The sequence below is a fragment of the Micropterus salmoides genome, unplaced genomic scaffold, assembly GCF_014851395.1.
Source record: "Micropterus salmoides isolate LMB-PRFRI ecotype aquatic unplaced genomic scaffold, ASM1485139v1 Ms_hic_scaffold_3, whole genome shotgun sequence".
In the NCBI taxonomy this organism is placed as follows: domain Eukaryota; kingdom Metazoa; phylum Chordata; class Actinopteri; order Centrarchiformes; family Centrarchidae; genus Micropterus; species Micropterus salmoides.
The window spans coordinates 30,960,104-30,976,966 of NW_024042261.1; the positions used below are offsets into that span (position 1 = coordinate 30,960,104).

General features: G+C 38.8%; 1 protein-coding gene across 3 annotated transcripts in view; it reads left to right on the forward strand.

Annotated features, from left to right (window-relative positions):
• Window positions 1-16,863, forward strand: part of stard13b (StAR-related lipid transfer (START) domain containing 13b) — a 59,769-nt gene that overhangs the window by 22,641 nt on the left and 20,265 nt on the right. Inside the window, exon 1 of one of the 3 annotated variants that reach the window (XM_038692902.1) lies at window positions 3,211-3,357. The exons of 1 other annotated variant lie outside the window; for it this stretch is intronic. In XM_038692902.1, the coding sequence (XP_038548830.1) occupies window positions 3,234-3,357 (124 nt within the window). In that variant the 5' untranslated portion in view covers window positions 3,211-3,233. Of the gene's footprint in view, window positions 1-3,210; window positions 3,358-9,688; window positions 9,935-16,863 lie in introns of those variants that run through there. One more of the 3 variants, XM_038692900.1, reaches the window with a different exon arrangement.

A 16,863-nucleotide genomic window follows, 5' to 3' on the forward strand; every position in this document is an offset into this window, starting at 1 on the left:
GATGTTGAACTAAGGATGAATTTATTACCAGTTGTGTGTTGTCTTTTTCTCTTTACACTTCCTGGTTCACGCAACCAGCAGAAAGCGAGGTGCTTGACTCAGCCTAACCCTGACCCTTCCTGAAAGGTCACAGGATCAAATGAAACAGGTTCTCTAGACAAATGTCTAGAGACACAGCATGCACACACAAACTCTGGAATTTAAATAACATTTGCACAAATACATGTACAGTATATGTGTGTGTGTGTGTGTGTGTGTGTGTGCGTGTGTGCGTGCGCACGTGCATGCATGTGTATGTGTGTGTGTGTGTGTGTGCTTGCTGCATGTGTGCGTGTGTAGCTTGGGGTCTGAATCATAGGTCTGAACAAGTGGGGCTGAAAATAGCAACATGCTGACCACTGGTGAACTTGCTCCCTCTGACCCACGCTGATCTAAGAAAGCGCCTGTGTTTTCTGTTTCTGTTTCTATTTTTCATTCCTCTAAATTGTTAAACCCTAAAATAATGGTGACAAATTCAGTTAGATCTAAGACGAAAAGCTGTCACCCTTATGATTTATGTAGTTCCTTCACTGGGAATGAGCAGAATGTTTTGATTTTAGACTATTTTTCTTCATAGGAAGGTACACAAGTCTTAACCCGCAATATGTAGGTGTTAATGTCTTCATGTCAGATCCAGTAAGATCAGAGCAGTTCACTGGGTCTTTTACAAGCACGTTTTGGGTTTATTCTTCCTCACTGCACATCATTTCTGTTTTAGACAAAACAAATGGAAAACTGAGCCCTTCATTAATATTCTCCCCTCAGCTGCACACTCCTTGGTGTTCAGATATCTCACTGTATGACCCTGTAATAATGTGTAAATCATTCTTCCTGCTTAGCGGCAAATGGGGGCTATCTCCTTATTGAAATGAAGTAATGTTATCTCAGCTTCATACGGAGAGGGCAGACTGAGGTCAGCAGAGATTTGTTCATTTAAGAAACTGTCAATCTACAGCCAGTCACTCTGTGTTTAGACTGTGTGTTTATAATGGTATTAAACCTGTTACAACAGTAATCCCAGCTGGTGAAGAAGGAATTGATACAGCTAATAGGATATCACCACTCTTAGGTCATGTGCTGCCTGAATGCTCAGCCAATAATATGAGGAAATTCCTATAATAATTATGCTTTAATGATTACTGAAGCTGCTGTCTAGCGGGCAGCAGCAGCCTTATTTGCCTTGTTTGTTATTTGGATATGAGCTAATGTTTTCTTTTTAGTATCTGCGGTGCAAGATATTGTGACAACATAGGTAAAGTGGCCTGAAACTAAACCCATTTTTCAGTTGAAGGGTTGACCTACTCTAACCTACCTGGGGAGAACCTGCTGAACTCTCAACAAACTTTAAAATAATAGATGACATCTTCCTGTTGTGGAAATTTAGGTCAAAATCCTAATAATAGTTCAGAAATTGGTCCATGTCAGTCACCATTAAAAGGCTTCCACAAAATACTGGGTACTTGTTGGAAACGAATAATGAAGATTATTATATTAAAATACTGTTACAGTTGAAAAAAACTAATAGATTTTAATAGATATTATATCAAGTGATATCATTGTGTAAATGTATGTATTACTGATTGCCACAGACACAGGATTCCCTATTTCCTTGTACATTTTATTGTTTTGGGAATGAAAATGAAGTGAGCAACTGGACTGGAGGAAGTGATTGCTCAGTTTTGAATTGTGTTTTTTGAGAGCCACAGTATCTGTTTGTAGTGGTAGTGGTTGGGTGGTTTGCAGTTTGCAGAGCTCTGTTTACTACTTCAAAGTCTTATGTTGGAATTGTTGGAGGCGCTGATAGTCGAAAAATGTGACTAAATGGACTAAATGGATTTGAAACTGTCTGGTGGCTGTTTTATTCTAATGATCATGTGCCATCATCAGAGTTGGCAAGTAGCAGAATGAAGGGAAATAGTACTGGACATAGCGTGATGTATCCTCCATCATAGCATTATTAGATACAGTATTTCGTTTTAATCTAAATGAACTATACTCGTTCAACTTCGTGCAACTGATGTCTTAAGGAAAGTTTACTCACAAGAAACTATTTTAATTTGGAAGAACATGCTTTTTTAAGGGTGAGTTTCAAAATAACGTGATGAACAGTGTTGTACTTCTGAGATGTACATTTTCTTTCTTTATTTTCATTTCTATACATTTAAAATCTATTTTAATTGGTTCCCTCTGTAGTTACTTATTTATATATAATATGCCAAGATTGTTGTCAAGTTTCTCCTTTTTTCCCCTTTTGTGTTACTGTGGATGGAAGGGTTTTTGTAATTATTTAAAAGTTATCTGTTTTTTTTCAAATCGAAGAATAGCCAATAAACATAAAAGCAACTTTCTTAAACTACTGTGACTACAACCATCCCGTGAGACAAATGATGTGGGCTCAAAAATACTTTTTAATCTTACTAGAACATTGCATGGTTATAGAATGTTCTCTTAGTGTTCTTTGTGATAAATCATGCAGGAACCATTGGTATTCACATAACCATTCAGAGAACATTATATGGAGATGTTCTTTAAAGGTTATATGAATATAAGTGAAAACCTTCGTGGAACATTACAAAAATGTTTGCATGGTCATAAAAGGTGTGACATTTAATATTAAACCAAAGCTGAAATTCAGTGGCCTATACATATCACCAATGCATAATGTTTATATATCATGCAAAATAGCAATTATACAATGGTTCTATTTCACCATCTGTTGTTACCATCAGTCCTCCAAGCTCTCCATTCCTGCTTTCCAGTCATACTTAGAATCATTGCCGCTCAGAGGGTAATTCCCATATTTCCCGCAGCACTTGAAGGTATCACATCTTTGTAGCGCTCGCTGTGAGTGAATGTCCCTATACACACAATCGGAGACGCACGTACACACACACATCTGCTGTCAAGTGTGAAAGTCTGTCTTGGTGCTTTACTATCAATTTTTCACTTTTACTCATTTTACTGATTTGCCTTTCTAACCGAGAGGAAAATATTGTCCCTCAGAATGTTGACAACTGCGTTTGAAGACCGGGCACCAAAGTCAGGTTTGCTGTTGAAGTAACTCAAGTTTATAACCGGGAAAAAGAAAGGTTATTTTTCTGTCGGAGACTTTCACATAACGTTTTTTTTTTTTTTTTTTTTTTTTCTGTGGGACGAAGAGGATTTTATTATTATGTCAGAGTGGAGGATTTGCGATGACATCTAGAAGAAACTCAGCGAAACTGAAGCTTCGGCGGTCTTTCAGCGAGCAGCTGCGGAGCTCCACATCCAAAGCCTGGGATTTACTCTGGAAGAATGTCAGAGAGCGGAGACTGGCAGGTCAGTTGCCCGCTACAGCCCGACCCTTGCCCGCTGAAGCAGTGTAATGTGTGTTGAGTGGAGGGTTAACCACTAAATACTTGGGTCAATTTATATTCTTTATGTTAAGGTTTGGATAGCAATAATCTGAATGACATTTGCTTTAAGAGTAATTGAAGTGGTTCAAAAGGGTAATTTTATAATGCGTTTTAATTTGTCTTAGTAGCCTATTTTTTTTTCTGTAATGGTAAGGATAAGCCGGTTGTTAGGTGCATGGCAAAGTACATTTATCTTAAAATGGATAGTGCATGTGGTCCAATGCATTCAAGCTAAACAATTAAAATGTGACACTTTAAGTTTTAAACAGGATTGTAGTCGGTCGCTGTTGAGTAGAGCTATAGTGACCTAAAATCCCACCGATTTTAACACGTCTGAACACTCTAATAAACTTATAACCCTTTGCACTCGTGTAGAATTGGCAGGTATTGTACATGAGGCTATTCGTTTTTAAACACCATAGGCTATTCCATTTTAAATGATCACGAGCCTGGTTATGCCGCAGAGTGGCGCTGATGGGTAATCTTTGCACTTTGAAATGGAAAGGACCCTAGAGTCCACAAAATTTTATCATTTTTCCATTTGAGGTTTAAAGCTTTGTGTTTTAAAGGTATCCACATGCTCATAAATCCCCTTAAATTAACATTACAACACATTTAAACAAGTGCTCCTATCTATCTATCTATCTATCTATCTCATTATTGTTATTATTATTAGATCAGTATTATAGACAGTTTCATAGTCTCATACTCTCATGTTAGATGGATTAAAAGTTTACCTCCTTGCTCAGTTTGGTAATATGAATACCTGGCACTGAATAATTGGACTCAAGTAGTTATCAGTGCGACTCCAATGAAATGGTCTAGTCATTTGCTTTAACCTCTTAAAATGCATCTGTCTCTCGGAAGGACAAGACACATTGTTCAGTCACACTGAACTTTATTGTTTCAAGTCAAGTCTCTCCAAGCGGACATTATATTTCAAGCATAATGTGTATGAAATTATGCACAAGAAATAGAATGTGAGGCGTGCTGCCATTTAAAGAATGATATTGCGGATAAGAATATTAACTCAGTGAGGCAATTTCTTCAAAGAATCTCAGGGAGAGAAAATTGTCGTGGAAATTGATTGTTGAGCAAATAATTGAATTACAACGAACCGTTGTCTTTGAAGAATTTATTTAACAAAAGAATAAACAGAGAAGTACTACAACAAAAATATTTTTTCATTTAACTATAAAGCTACTTTGGTACAAATTTGAGAGAAAAGCTGAAAATGTGGCGGTTGATGCCTGGAACAATGATTCTGTCAGCTCAGAATGGTGAGTGTTGAGTGTGTGAAGAATGGAAATCAATCATTTGTGCAGTAACCTAAGTCTACCACTGGGTGCAGTCAATTTATCACAGCAGCTCCTCATGTGGGAAATCCACATAATTGCAAAACAGACCAAGTGCTTTCACTTTGTTTAGCAGGATTCAAAGATCTTGGGTATTTTGTGCATGAAGTTTGATACGCGGTGGGCTCAGCTGTGCACCCTGCTGAGGCACTTTACTAATGTAGCAGCTGTGTCCTGCGTGGTCTGGATATTTGACACATTCATCTTGCATTCTTTTCCATATACAGTTTGAATCTCTGTGATGTGTGCCATGCATCTGGCAGTCTCTGCAGTCACGAGGCCTTGTGCTGCTTATGTACACACAATGGGACACATATAGAAATGTTGCAGCTGACAGACTTGGCAGATGGATTGAAAGTTGTGTGAATATTCTTATACTTTTTGTTACCCTTGCAAGGAAGCTCTCTATTTTAGTTGTTTGTTTTTTTTTGCTAGATGTGCTACAGATTCAAGGAAAATCAGAGGGGTCAGGGAGAAACCTTGGATGTGTACAAAATTCAGGCCAGGTGTTTTACCCTGGACAGATTATTTCTAGTTCATCAGAGATGATCTGGCCAGTCAACAAGGAATAAGAAACTCATGTGTGTCAAATCACAGATGGTGGCCTATTTACAGCCAAAAATTGATGGATGGCAGCTGACTCCAACCTGATAGTCAAATTATGTGGAGCCTATCTGTAACTTCAGAGTGTTATGCTGCATCTGTAGGTCACTCTGCAGTAAGCAAATATTTAAAAAGACAAGGTGGGCTTCATCTACTTCTGTGTGATTAATAGGCGTTAACTGTGACAGGTTAACTTGAGAATTAGAGCTAAATACTGATATATGTGAGCTGTCATATTAAGCTTTTTTAATAATTGGGGAGATATGCATGAAATCATTTTACACTGTAGGAGTTTGACTTTGAGTTGTGTCAATTGCTCAACTCCCACCAATTAATGAAAAGGACATTGTGAAACGCCATTTGAGAAATATTATTTTATCTTAAGCTGAAAGTTTAAAATATTCACCTTGTGAGTTTTACAGTCTGGAGGTTTTGGGTGAATTAGAAAATATTACATTCATATAAAAAAACACTTTATAGTAGTTTGCACAAAACTTAGTTACAATATCATTGTGTACAGGAGTACAATCATACAATTTATAGCTTTTGATGACATGTTACTTGGCATTGTGTATGTTAATCTCATGAGGACATCAGTTACTGCTCTCGCAGTCGTCACAGTAATCTACAAGGCGCATTATTGCTGTATTCCCATATCCTTTTTATGTCAATCGCTGACAAATTGTTCTTGAGCATGATGCTGAAAATCTGCATGTTTCAGAAACAGACTCCTTGGTGAAATTGTGTACATGTATGTTTAAGCTTTGTAGAAATATGCAAAGTAGTACATTATTACACCATGAATAACACAACACAAGCCTTAACTGTGAAAAGGCACTGCTAAGGCAATGTTAAGGTAAAAATGAAGAAAAAATTGTTGAGATTGTTAACGATTAAGCTGCCAATTATTGTGTTTCATAGTGCATAGTAAGTTTTGCTTCTTTGGAATTATAATCAGCCATATTTGTCAAAGTGCTCAGCCAGAACTAATCTCTCTCATAAATGGAAATTATGACAATGCCATTATATTTAAATTGGATATAATGTGCAATCTATTCACCCCCAATTTTAATGCAAGAAGCATATTGTCCCTCTCCCATTTCCTATTTATTTCCTTTCACATGTATATTTTTACTCATATGATTCCTTAATACCTTAATAATTGCAAGATTATGGTCTGAATAATTATGCATGGAGTGATCCTCACTGTGTTGAGTCCCAATTGCAGTGGGAAAAAGGTTTACAGTAGAAGGGTGGTGATGGCGCATAGATAAGATGCTTACCTTTGGTATGGGAGACCTGGGTTCAATTCCCACTGTGTGATTTACTACCAGACCACCATTGCGTACCTGAGCAAGACACTTAACCCCTAGTTTCTCCAGGGGCATATAGCAATTGTAAGTCGCTTTGGATAAAATAAATGAATAAATGTAATGTAGAGCAACACGTCATCCACTGGGCCATTATAATGGCCTCCTCAAAGGCTTTAGGTTACCTGCAGAGCAGCTCAACTAGTCTTGCAGTATTAAAGTGTGATTTACTACCAGACCTGAGCTCATATATGTCACGCTGGTATGATTCTTAACCACAGTAAACATAGCCACACCAGAGCCAGAGCTGCCCAGTGTAGATTACATGTTTGTATGCTGAGTCAAATCACATCAGAGCAGTGTCTAAACCCACCTCCATACTCATCATCTGTGGGCCCCAAACTTCAACTTCCTGATTCAGAATATAAGTTTCCCTTTTGTAATCACACCTGACTAAGTGATGGTGAGAATGAATAAAGGCTGGACATGCAACATGGCTTCATTTGTCATCGCCCAATTATGTTTACTGGCTTTATTGTGATGAACAATAAATCCACTCTGTCAAAGTGGCGGGCATCTTACAGCGCCTTGGTATGTGTGTTTGTAATGTGAGTCTGGATTCCTGTTGCCATGCTGTATAGTAGTTGAGCTCTGAAGCCCAGACAGAGGCGTGTTGTAACAAGTTTGATAAGAGCTGGAGTCACTGCACCTGACACACAACACTCCCACTAAGGACACAACACAGCCATTTTTTTCATGGCATGCAGAACAAAGTTAAACACAGGGTCATTCAAAGAGAACACTGGAGATCTCACAGCTCTTTCACAATCCCCGCTGTGGTTTGTACTGACAGAGACAAAAACACCATTAATCTCATTCATTACGATGTTGCATAGCTGTAGGTAATTGATTCCGTAATGTGATACGTATGATCCACTCCGTGAGTTTCTTCGTCTAGACGGGGAGGAAAGAAAACACAGAAATGGTTTCAGGACGATCACACTGTTGCCAACATGCTGCCACTTATTTTTTAGCATCTGACACCTTAAGTTATCCTTCTACAGTATGTATGAACACAGGTGTTTTTGTGAGTAAAAATTTGCCACCGCCCAATGAAGTCATCTGAATAGTGTCACACCACCACGTAGTACCTTAAAAAAGCAGTCACATATTTAAATAGCTCCACCTTGGGGTGTGGAGGGGGTCATTAATCCCAGGAGGAGTTTATGAAAACGTGCAGCAGGCTCTGAAGTGTGCTACTGAATTGTGGTCTTTGTGAGCTTAAGCTAGGGTGGATTTTGCCAGCCAGAGAGAGAAACAGACAGGGGCTGTGTTTGACTTGGGCGCTTGCCCATTTGTACTGTATTCACACGTATGGCGCCATGCTAATATTACACAGTCAAACCTGTATGCAGAGACCAGGATGGTCACAAGGAGAGTGGCAGGGGCCCTGATTGGTGCTGGGTGGGTCGGCTTGTGCGGATGTGGACTTATTTCAGGTGTGAGGAGATTGTTGTTCCATGTTGTAAACCAGCTGATACACATGGATTTTTACATCATAGAAGTGTGAGTTTTAGTTTTCATTTAAAAAAAATTGTCCCAAATGGTATAAATTGTTTTTGCAACTATTTCTCATGCAGTTGTTTTATGCACGGGTACTCATTTTTGTTTTAACTACTAAATGTAAAGACATAAGCTGTATCCCATATATATAAATCTAAATAGGTTTTATATGTGTGCGTTCCCACAAAAAAAGGCAAAATTGTTGTTGATGGACACTTTTCCCACAATGCAATGCACGTATATTAATGGAGGAGCTGCTCAGAGCTGCAAAAAATTAAAATAATCTGTGGATAGTGGCAAAACAGCTCCTGAAAGATCATGAATTGGCAATGGTTGCAGTTGATTCTTTTTTGTGTGTGTCCACAAGCATTTTGCCATGACTTTAACTCATATATACAAATAAATTTTGTTTCCATGTTTTTGTAAATCTTTTTTGACTTTACACCTTTTATATTACTTACTGGAAGTACAACATGAAAAAGCACACTGTTTTACGTAACTGCAAAACAGTATAAAACAATGTGTATATAGTAATAATTACACATTATAAATTTAAAGCTTTTAATTCTTCCAACCCATGTTTTTTTCTTTTTTCTTTACAAGTTCATTCAGTTTGGTTTACATCTTTTGCTGTTTATATTAAATAGAAAAGAACATTCTCCTGCAAACTGCAAAGCCTATATACCATGATCATTAGTATATGGTAAATGCTCGATATTTTTAGTATGTAGTAGGGACTAGGGACACAGCGTAAGAAGAGGCTATCATTCTAGTCACGTCAGAACTGAACAGATGACATGCTGGAGCCTGGTCTTTCTTTTTGTGTTGAGTAAAGGGGATTTAGGTAACTCATATGTATTCAAGCTAAAATGTTTTTTCCCCCTGAGGTACTGACACTTGGAGGAGACCTGCTGAGAGGCCTTCCTGTGGCTGGAACTAGAGGTTATGTGGTGGGAGTGGGGGAGCAAAAATTTGCATTCTCAAACCAAGAAAACACTCTCCCACTTTTTCTCTCTCCTCTGTAATTTTCTCTAAAATGGCAAGGACTCACTCTCGCCCAGTAAACTTGGCACCTGTGTGACCAGCAACAGCAGAAGAGTTGTTCTAGTGCAGGGCAGGTCCAAAACCACTATTTTTGTAAGCCCTCCCACACCCCTCTTTCTTCCACTCCTGCTCTCCTTAGTCAGTTCATAGGCATTCCAGTGGTATTTATATTTCCCTCCAGAGCAGGGGGAAGTTGACAAGCGTTCACACAGACATTGGATTCAGCTCAGCAAGGTGGGCAGTACTCCCACTGCTTCCTTGCCATTGGCTTCCCTGTAGTCACATGCCCTGCAGAGATAGACTGAAGTGTTGAAACTCCTCCCCCTCTGCCCTGCTGTCCTTCTCAGCTCACTTCAGGCTTTTTTGCGCCTGGATGTGAAGTTTTCTGTTGGTAGGAGAGTGTGTGGGTGATTGTGTATCAGCCAGCGGTCAGAGGCTTGTTTGGGATACAGCGTTCTAGATATGTTTCGCGAGCTCCCAGAGTCCGCAGGCAGCGAGTGTCTTGGGAGTATGACCCCAGAGACACAGGATATCTACCTGAGAATGGACCATCACCGCAGACGCTCTGGGTATAGACTAGGCAGGATTATTGCCAGGCAGCAACTACTCAAGAAGATCGCTGGAGGTAGGAGAGGTCTTTGGATAGAAGTGACAGTTTACACTGTCGTTCTTTTGATTGGAAATCAGCCCTTTTTTTTAGATTTGACTGAAGAGCCAGCTGTTAGGTAGTCTGTTTAAATTAATACTTGTTTGTCATACTTCCAGGAATGCTAGGATTAATGGCTAAGTGAGCTGGTAGAATAAACATGTAGTGAATAAAAGAGTCTGAAAGAGAGAGTCTGAATGCAGCATGACCTGGTGGCATGTGATTAAGGACATTGTTGCGTTTGTTTGGGATGAGCTGATTACCTTTGTCAAATGTTCATATCTCTGGCTTTTTTCCATGTTCACTTGTTTCCAGAGAATGGTGGAATTCAGTAGAAATAAACTTTGGAAGACAAATATAGTAGTAACAAAGTGTTTCTGTGCGTATGTGTGTGTTACTGCAGATAAAGCCAAACTTGACCTTCAGTCAAAAGGTAGTCATGGGTGCAGTTGTGGTAAATAATTAGTGACTATAATGAACACTTATAGGCAATAAGCTGTAGGATCTGTTATGTAACAAGAGGTAAACCCACAGTGTAAACAAGAGATATCAATAAATGTCAGGTCTGACAGTATCACAAGCCCTCAGCTCATTTGTGGACTACTGTATGTACCCAGGATTGCAATAGTGGTGCTTTTTTTTTTTTTTTACCACAACATAGCCTGGCCTCCCATTTATCTTTCTTCAAGCCCAGTAACCTCTTGCCCTTGCATTTACCTGATTTAAGGTCAATTCCGGGAGGGGCAGGGCAGCATTACAATGGAGAGGACAAAGCTCTACCACTCCTGCTCCCTCCTGCAGGTTTGAGCAACATAACGCTGGATCAAAAGGTGGCTGCATTTTAAGAAACTTCAGCCATCAAATGGCACCACACAGCATAGTTCTCCTCTCAATCCCACTAACGTGAGCATGAGTCAGATAATGCAGCCTCTTGTGTGGGCCAGATTTCCTGTATCACCACAGAGGACTGAGGCAGCGCATGATGCATGTTTTCTGATTATGACGATGTGAAGGATACAGAGAGTTTACTGTTGGACTGATGTGTGAAGATGTCCTGGAGCTGTATGTACTCTTGTTTTTGAGAAGAAATCTTAATGATCTGATGTTTGCAGGCATGTGCAGTCACGTAACCTGGCATGTGCTTTCAGATTACAGATGTCTGGTTTGACAGCAAACCAACAATTTAGGTCATCTGGGACAAGGACTGAAAATACATACATGTTGTGAGCAGGTTTGGGGATTTTTAAAATCTAAACTGAAAATAATTTTAACAGCTTTTACACGTATGTTTATTGTCAACTGTGGCAATACTTTTCAATACAATGTGCTTTGATTTCACAGTCTGGGTCAGTTTGTTAGTAATATGACAGTGACAATATGACCTCTTGCCCTTGCAAATGATTTAGCTAAATATTAAATAAATAAATCACAGCAATTGCTGCAAAGGTAGAAAAATAATCTGTAAAAAAGCTATACATTCAGAGGTGTGCTGCATTTAGCCAGTGTGTAGATGTGTTAAAATGTTAGAAATGTAGGCCACCTACATTAACTAACAAAAAAAATGAAAGCTGTAAACCACAGTAAACGTTAACTTTCCAGTGACTTAATCCCACTTAATACCGAACTGTTTGTATAAGAAAGTGAATTCATACTTGATTAATGTTCCTTACACATGCTGCATTCTACATCTGTTTTCATTGGCTGTCTTAAGTACTGTGATTATGCCAAATGTTGGTAATTGTAGTTTTTTAATGTAACTTGCACTAAATGCCTTAATTGGGCAATTTTGTTGCAGTGTGGATCTTTTTCTTTATTTTATTATTATATGAATCTTATTTTCTTTTAATACCTCATGTCTCACCTTGCGCGATGCATACCTGTTTGAAATGCAAGACATAACAGTGAGGTATTATTTTAAGGAACTGACTGCAGGGTGTTCAGTGCCACAGGATTGCTCCCCATGTATTGTAGTGGCTCCTGCATTCCAGCTGGCCACCCCTGTTGACATAGGAGGTTGAAAGTGAGTGGGGGCCATGGTGATGTTACTCACGTATTGTTTCACCCGAAATTCCAGGGAAGCTTGTGGGGTCTTAGTCATGTTTCCGATTTAATGGCATTTCAAAGCCACCAGATTCGCTACTGACCAGGACACACTAAAGACCCACATGTTCCTATTGTCCAAAAATTCTGACCAGTATATCTCATTCACATGGAGAGTATATGGATATAAATACACAGCTGTGTTAAGTAAGATGGAAAGAAACAGGCATTCGAGGGCTGCACAGTGGGATTGTTGTGTGAGAGGGCCTGTTTTCATTGTGGAGGAATGTGTCTCCTTTCCTTAAAATATTCCTCAGATTTAGAGGAGTATTCCATACTTCATCACTCTGGAAAGGCTACTGTGTTTCTGCATCTCTCTGCCCCGTCTGCCTCAATTGCTCCTTGCTCGGCCCATCTGGAGAGCAGATTCTCAGGATTTCGTATTGATCTGTTGTTTGTACTCCTGCATTTAGCTTGCTGTATGTGTCCAATACACCAGTAATCTACGCATATTTAATGTACTATTGAACACAGATCATCATTTGTGAGTCAAAGTGCTATTCATGCCATTTTCTAACAAGTCACTGTCCGGCAATTTTATAGCAAAACTGCTTTTATTTTTCCAATGCAAAATTGTTTGACCTTTATGGTATATGCTTGTGAATATGGCTCTTATAAATAATATTTATCTATAATATTCAGGTGTCGTGGGGGGCATTTTTTGCGCTTTCATTTTCGCTTTGAAAATCTTTACCATGTAGGTTTTGCTACTGGATTTGAAATTTATGGACTATCAGGAAATGTTGAGATGTATTGTATGTCTCATACGTGACATTTGACTTTCAACAAACACCAGAATTAAAATGAATCATCTAATAGTAATATGCCCATATACTGTATAGTTTTCTATCACATATTTATTGCATTAGATGATGGCTGGCTGTTTTCCTTGTGCGCCAAGCTGGACTGAAGTGAAATCCAGACAATTCAGAGACTGTTCACAGACCATTTTAAGGCTGCTAAAGTGTTCCTGTTTAGCCACGTAAAAAGTCCTGAAAACTACATCGGGGCTTCAGAGGAAACCCAGCGCGGCCGGATGCTACACAACTAAAAGCTTGCTGACTGACTGTGGCTGTTTTTCCCCATTGAGGAGCTCTTGTGTTTCGCACAAGAAGCTCTGTCCAGTGTGACCCCTCCATGGCCCTTTTTCATGGCTTATTGACCTCGGTGCAGCCCAGCGGGCTCCGATCTCTGCCCTGGAAAGGCCATTAGTGCATTCTTCTATGGTTGAGGATGTTGTGCATCTCTTTTCAAATGACACAAGTTATTGCAGTTAAAGCTGTGTGCTTACCATGAATCTGTCTGTGTCCTGGAGTTACAAAGCGTGCCTTTTTTTTTTGGCTATCATGGCTGAGAGGCTTGTGGTTAACTTGCAGGCATGTATCAGTGTTTGTACTGTACATGTGCCATCTTACATTGCTGTTTGCTTAGTACTACATTATGTACATGCTGTATTGCATTTTTATTTCATTTTTTTAAATTTCATATTTATTTTTTTACTATATTTAACAACATATACTGACAATGCTTTTCATACACTGCTTTATATCACGGTTTGAGAAGAAGTTTGATGAAGTTTTAATTGTCTGTAATGTTTAAATGCACTTTATCAACAGAGAAAACCTACTTAAGGAAAAGCAAAATGTTTCTGAGCAGGATAATAGTGTGTAACACTTACACATATATTTTGAATGCTTAGCATATTGAGGACATGAACACTTCAGTTTGTTAAAAGGACACCCTCTACCCTTCTTCCTCTGTTCCTCCTCTGACTAGTAGATGGATAATTGTTAGAAAAGGGTTTAGTGTTGTTCTGTCTTTTGAGTAGTTGTAACGGTAAAAAAAAAGGCTCTTCATGGTGAGGAATCTACTTAGACGTTGTCCTCTCCCACTCAAGACTCCCCTCTCAAAAGTACTAAATTGTTAATCAATGGTCTGCTCCAACTTGTGGCACGTTAGATCATCTGTGTGTGAAACAAATATAACTGCTACTTCATTCAAATGGTGGTTTGATGATAAGTGAAGATGTTTACTTAGTACACACACAGAACCCGTTTATCTTTTATTCATGAACCTCTCTGTTGTAGATGTGATTGTTATGCAGATGTTGTTTGCTACATTCAGAGGGCAGTAAATAATACTGTCAGTGAGAGAGAGGCAATTTTGACAATGTGATTAGCCTGTCAACAACCTGTAGCATTACTGTCATCACACTTCAACTAATTGAATCTATATTTTGTACTCTTGTTTCGTGCTTATATTCTGTGATGGTTTGGCTTACTAAATACTTAATACACATAAGGGTATAATTGCTACATTATGGCTAACGTTGCTGTGTCCCAAATATATACTACATACACATTCTAATCAAGTTTGAGTATATGTGGAGGGTTTAAACTGGGAAAGCGAAATGAAAAAATAAACTTTACTCAAGCAACTAAGTACTCAATTTTTTTTGAGGATGCTGTCAATGGACTTCTCACCCACAAAGGAATTGAAAATTGAATACATCATGTGGTGAGCCAGCGGTGAAAACAAAAGTAAGGATAAGTATATCTATATATTTTGCTATCTCTTTTTGAAGTTTATTTGGCAATGACAGTCCAAAATCTGTTTGATTGACGCTCAGTGTCACATATTTTTACATATTTCTTTTCTTATTTTCAGTTTTCTATATATAGTGTTGATATTTTATATATATTTTAGTATGATGCACATGCCTCTACATACTTAATATTTTTCTTATTTTGTATTGTAGTTGTCCTTATATTTCTAACTTTAACCAGTTTACCGCAGGGATGAGTAAATTGTTTCTTATTCTGATGTATAATTTCCTGTTAATATAAAATGGAAAAGTAACACATAATTATGACAATTAGTATGTAAGACAAACTGTATAGTTTTAGTATTTAGTGTGGGTTTGGGACATTTCATGTTCTCTTTGTATAATTGCCGTGTGTGTGTGAAAGGTTATGTGAATGTGTTCTATGATAGACTACGGACCTCTCCAGGGTACAATTACTGATCAAAGATATTTCTGAAATCCTAGAGTCTGCTTGTTTTGTAAGATAGATAGATAGATAGCAGGACCTTGTTTTTGTTGTTGTGATACTTTTTCATATCTCCCAACCCTGCTCAGCTGGACAGACAAACAAAATAAACATATGTAGTTAAATCCAGATGCCACAATACCAATGAATACACACTTAAGAAAGCTTAACATTTTATGTCAGATACATCCCCATATATAAATTACTAGATCGCAGATAAGCTACATATCTGATACTGCTCTGAGTGGTTCTTACTGTACATACCACAAATCACCAGCCACTATTTCTGAAGCCTGAATGTACAAACAGTTAGATGGTAGCCATTGGTAATATCCCACCCTACTGCTGAATCTTCTAAAGGCTGGGAACAAACTGGTTCATTCCAACCAACCTCTGCTAGGTCACAGTCATAAAGCTCTTATGTAGATTCTCACTTTTTGCCTGTAGGTGGCATGCTGAGCTTATATCATGTAAATCACTCTCCTGTGCATGAACCAGTGTCATTCCTACTCAGTCAGGGTTGCTGACAGCTGCCACATGTGCAGGGCTAATCATTTACTAAGAGGAGATTTTAGAAATGCCTTTGCTGCACACTGTAACAGGAACAGAAAGTCACATATTAACAGAGGCATGATGGAAAACTTCTCCTGTTCTCAGGTCTTTTACATTCCACAGATTGGAAAATGCTAATTCACCAGGAAAAAAAGCCTTCATTGTTAACTTACATCCAGCAAATAGTACACTCAATATGTTTTGATCCAAATAAGAAGATACAGCAAATTTGTCTTGGATAAATGAAGCATATAGCAGAGATATTAAAATTTTAAGTTAACATTTACATTTTATAATATTTTTCTTTTACAAAAGCATACAAAAGTCCACATCTGCTTATCTAAAGAAAGTAAATTTTGAATAAATATCTAAAGACAGTATAGATTACTGTTAAGTATTGATAATATAACTGGTATTTCAGGCTTTACTTAAAAGCACATTACAGTCTTGTGATAGTATAGTGTGTATTACTCTTATAGTACATTTTCCCCTCATCTGCATGTAAAGAATGCCAGAGTTCAGCACTTGGCTACCCTCCTGTGGTAGAAATGTACAGTCATTGGCTGGAAAAACTGATGGAGGCGCAAAGACAGCATGCATCCGGACCACAGACATTCAGTCGCTGTCTCTTCACTTTATAGGCCTTTCAGCCAGGGAGTGACTGTCTGAACACAGCCTGTCATTGATGGTTACGCATGACAAATGGCCCTACATTTTCTATTAATGCGCTGTGTGCATGAGGGAGAGACTCTGTGAACGCTCTGATAAAGCAGAACAATCACATCTCTTTCACTAGTTGGCATTCTTGATAAGCTACGCCGCACCTCATCATACACAGCAACACATGCTGACAGTATCATCATCTCTGCTGCGACTCACAAGTTTGTTGCATGAGTGCTGCAAGGCTCCAAAGGCAGTCTTGTGGCCGTTCACTTTGATGTCATTAATTAGAACCAGTGTCCCTACGGATGGCTCCATGCTTTTATTGCGGAGGTCCTGAGAGGGATTTCTCACGGTAGGGGCCCTTGTTCTGACATTGGCCCCCTTTCTACCCTCTGACTCGCAGAGGCCATTTCAGAAAGGGAGGGAACCCCACGTGGTCCCCTCTGGGATCCAGTCCAAAAGAGAGGGAGGTGGACCTAATGGAGCTCTGCAGGATTTGACATCAGAGGAGTTTCTTCTGGATGTTTTTCTCTTCCTCTTTTA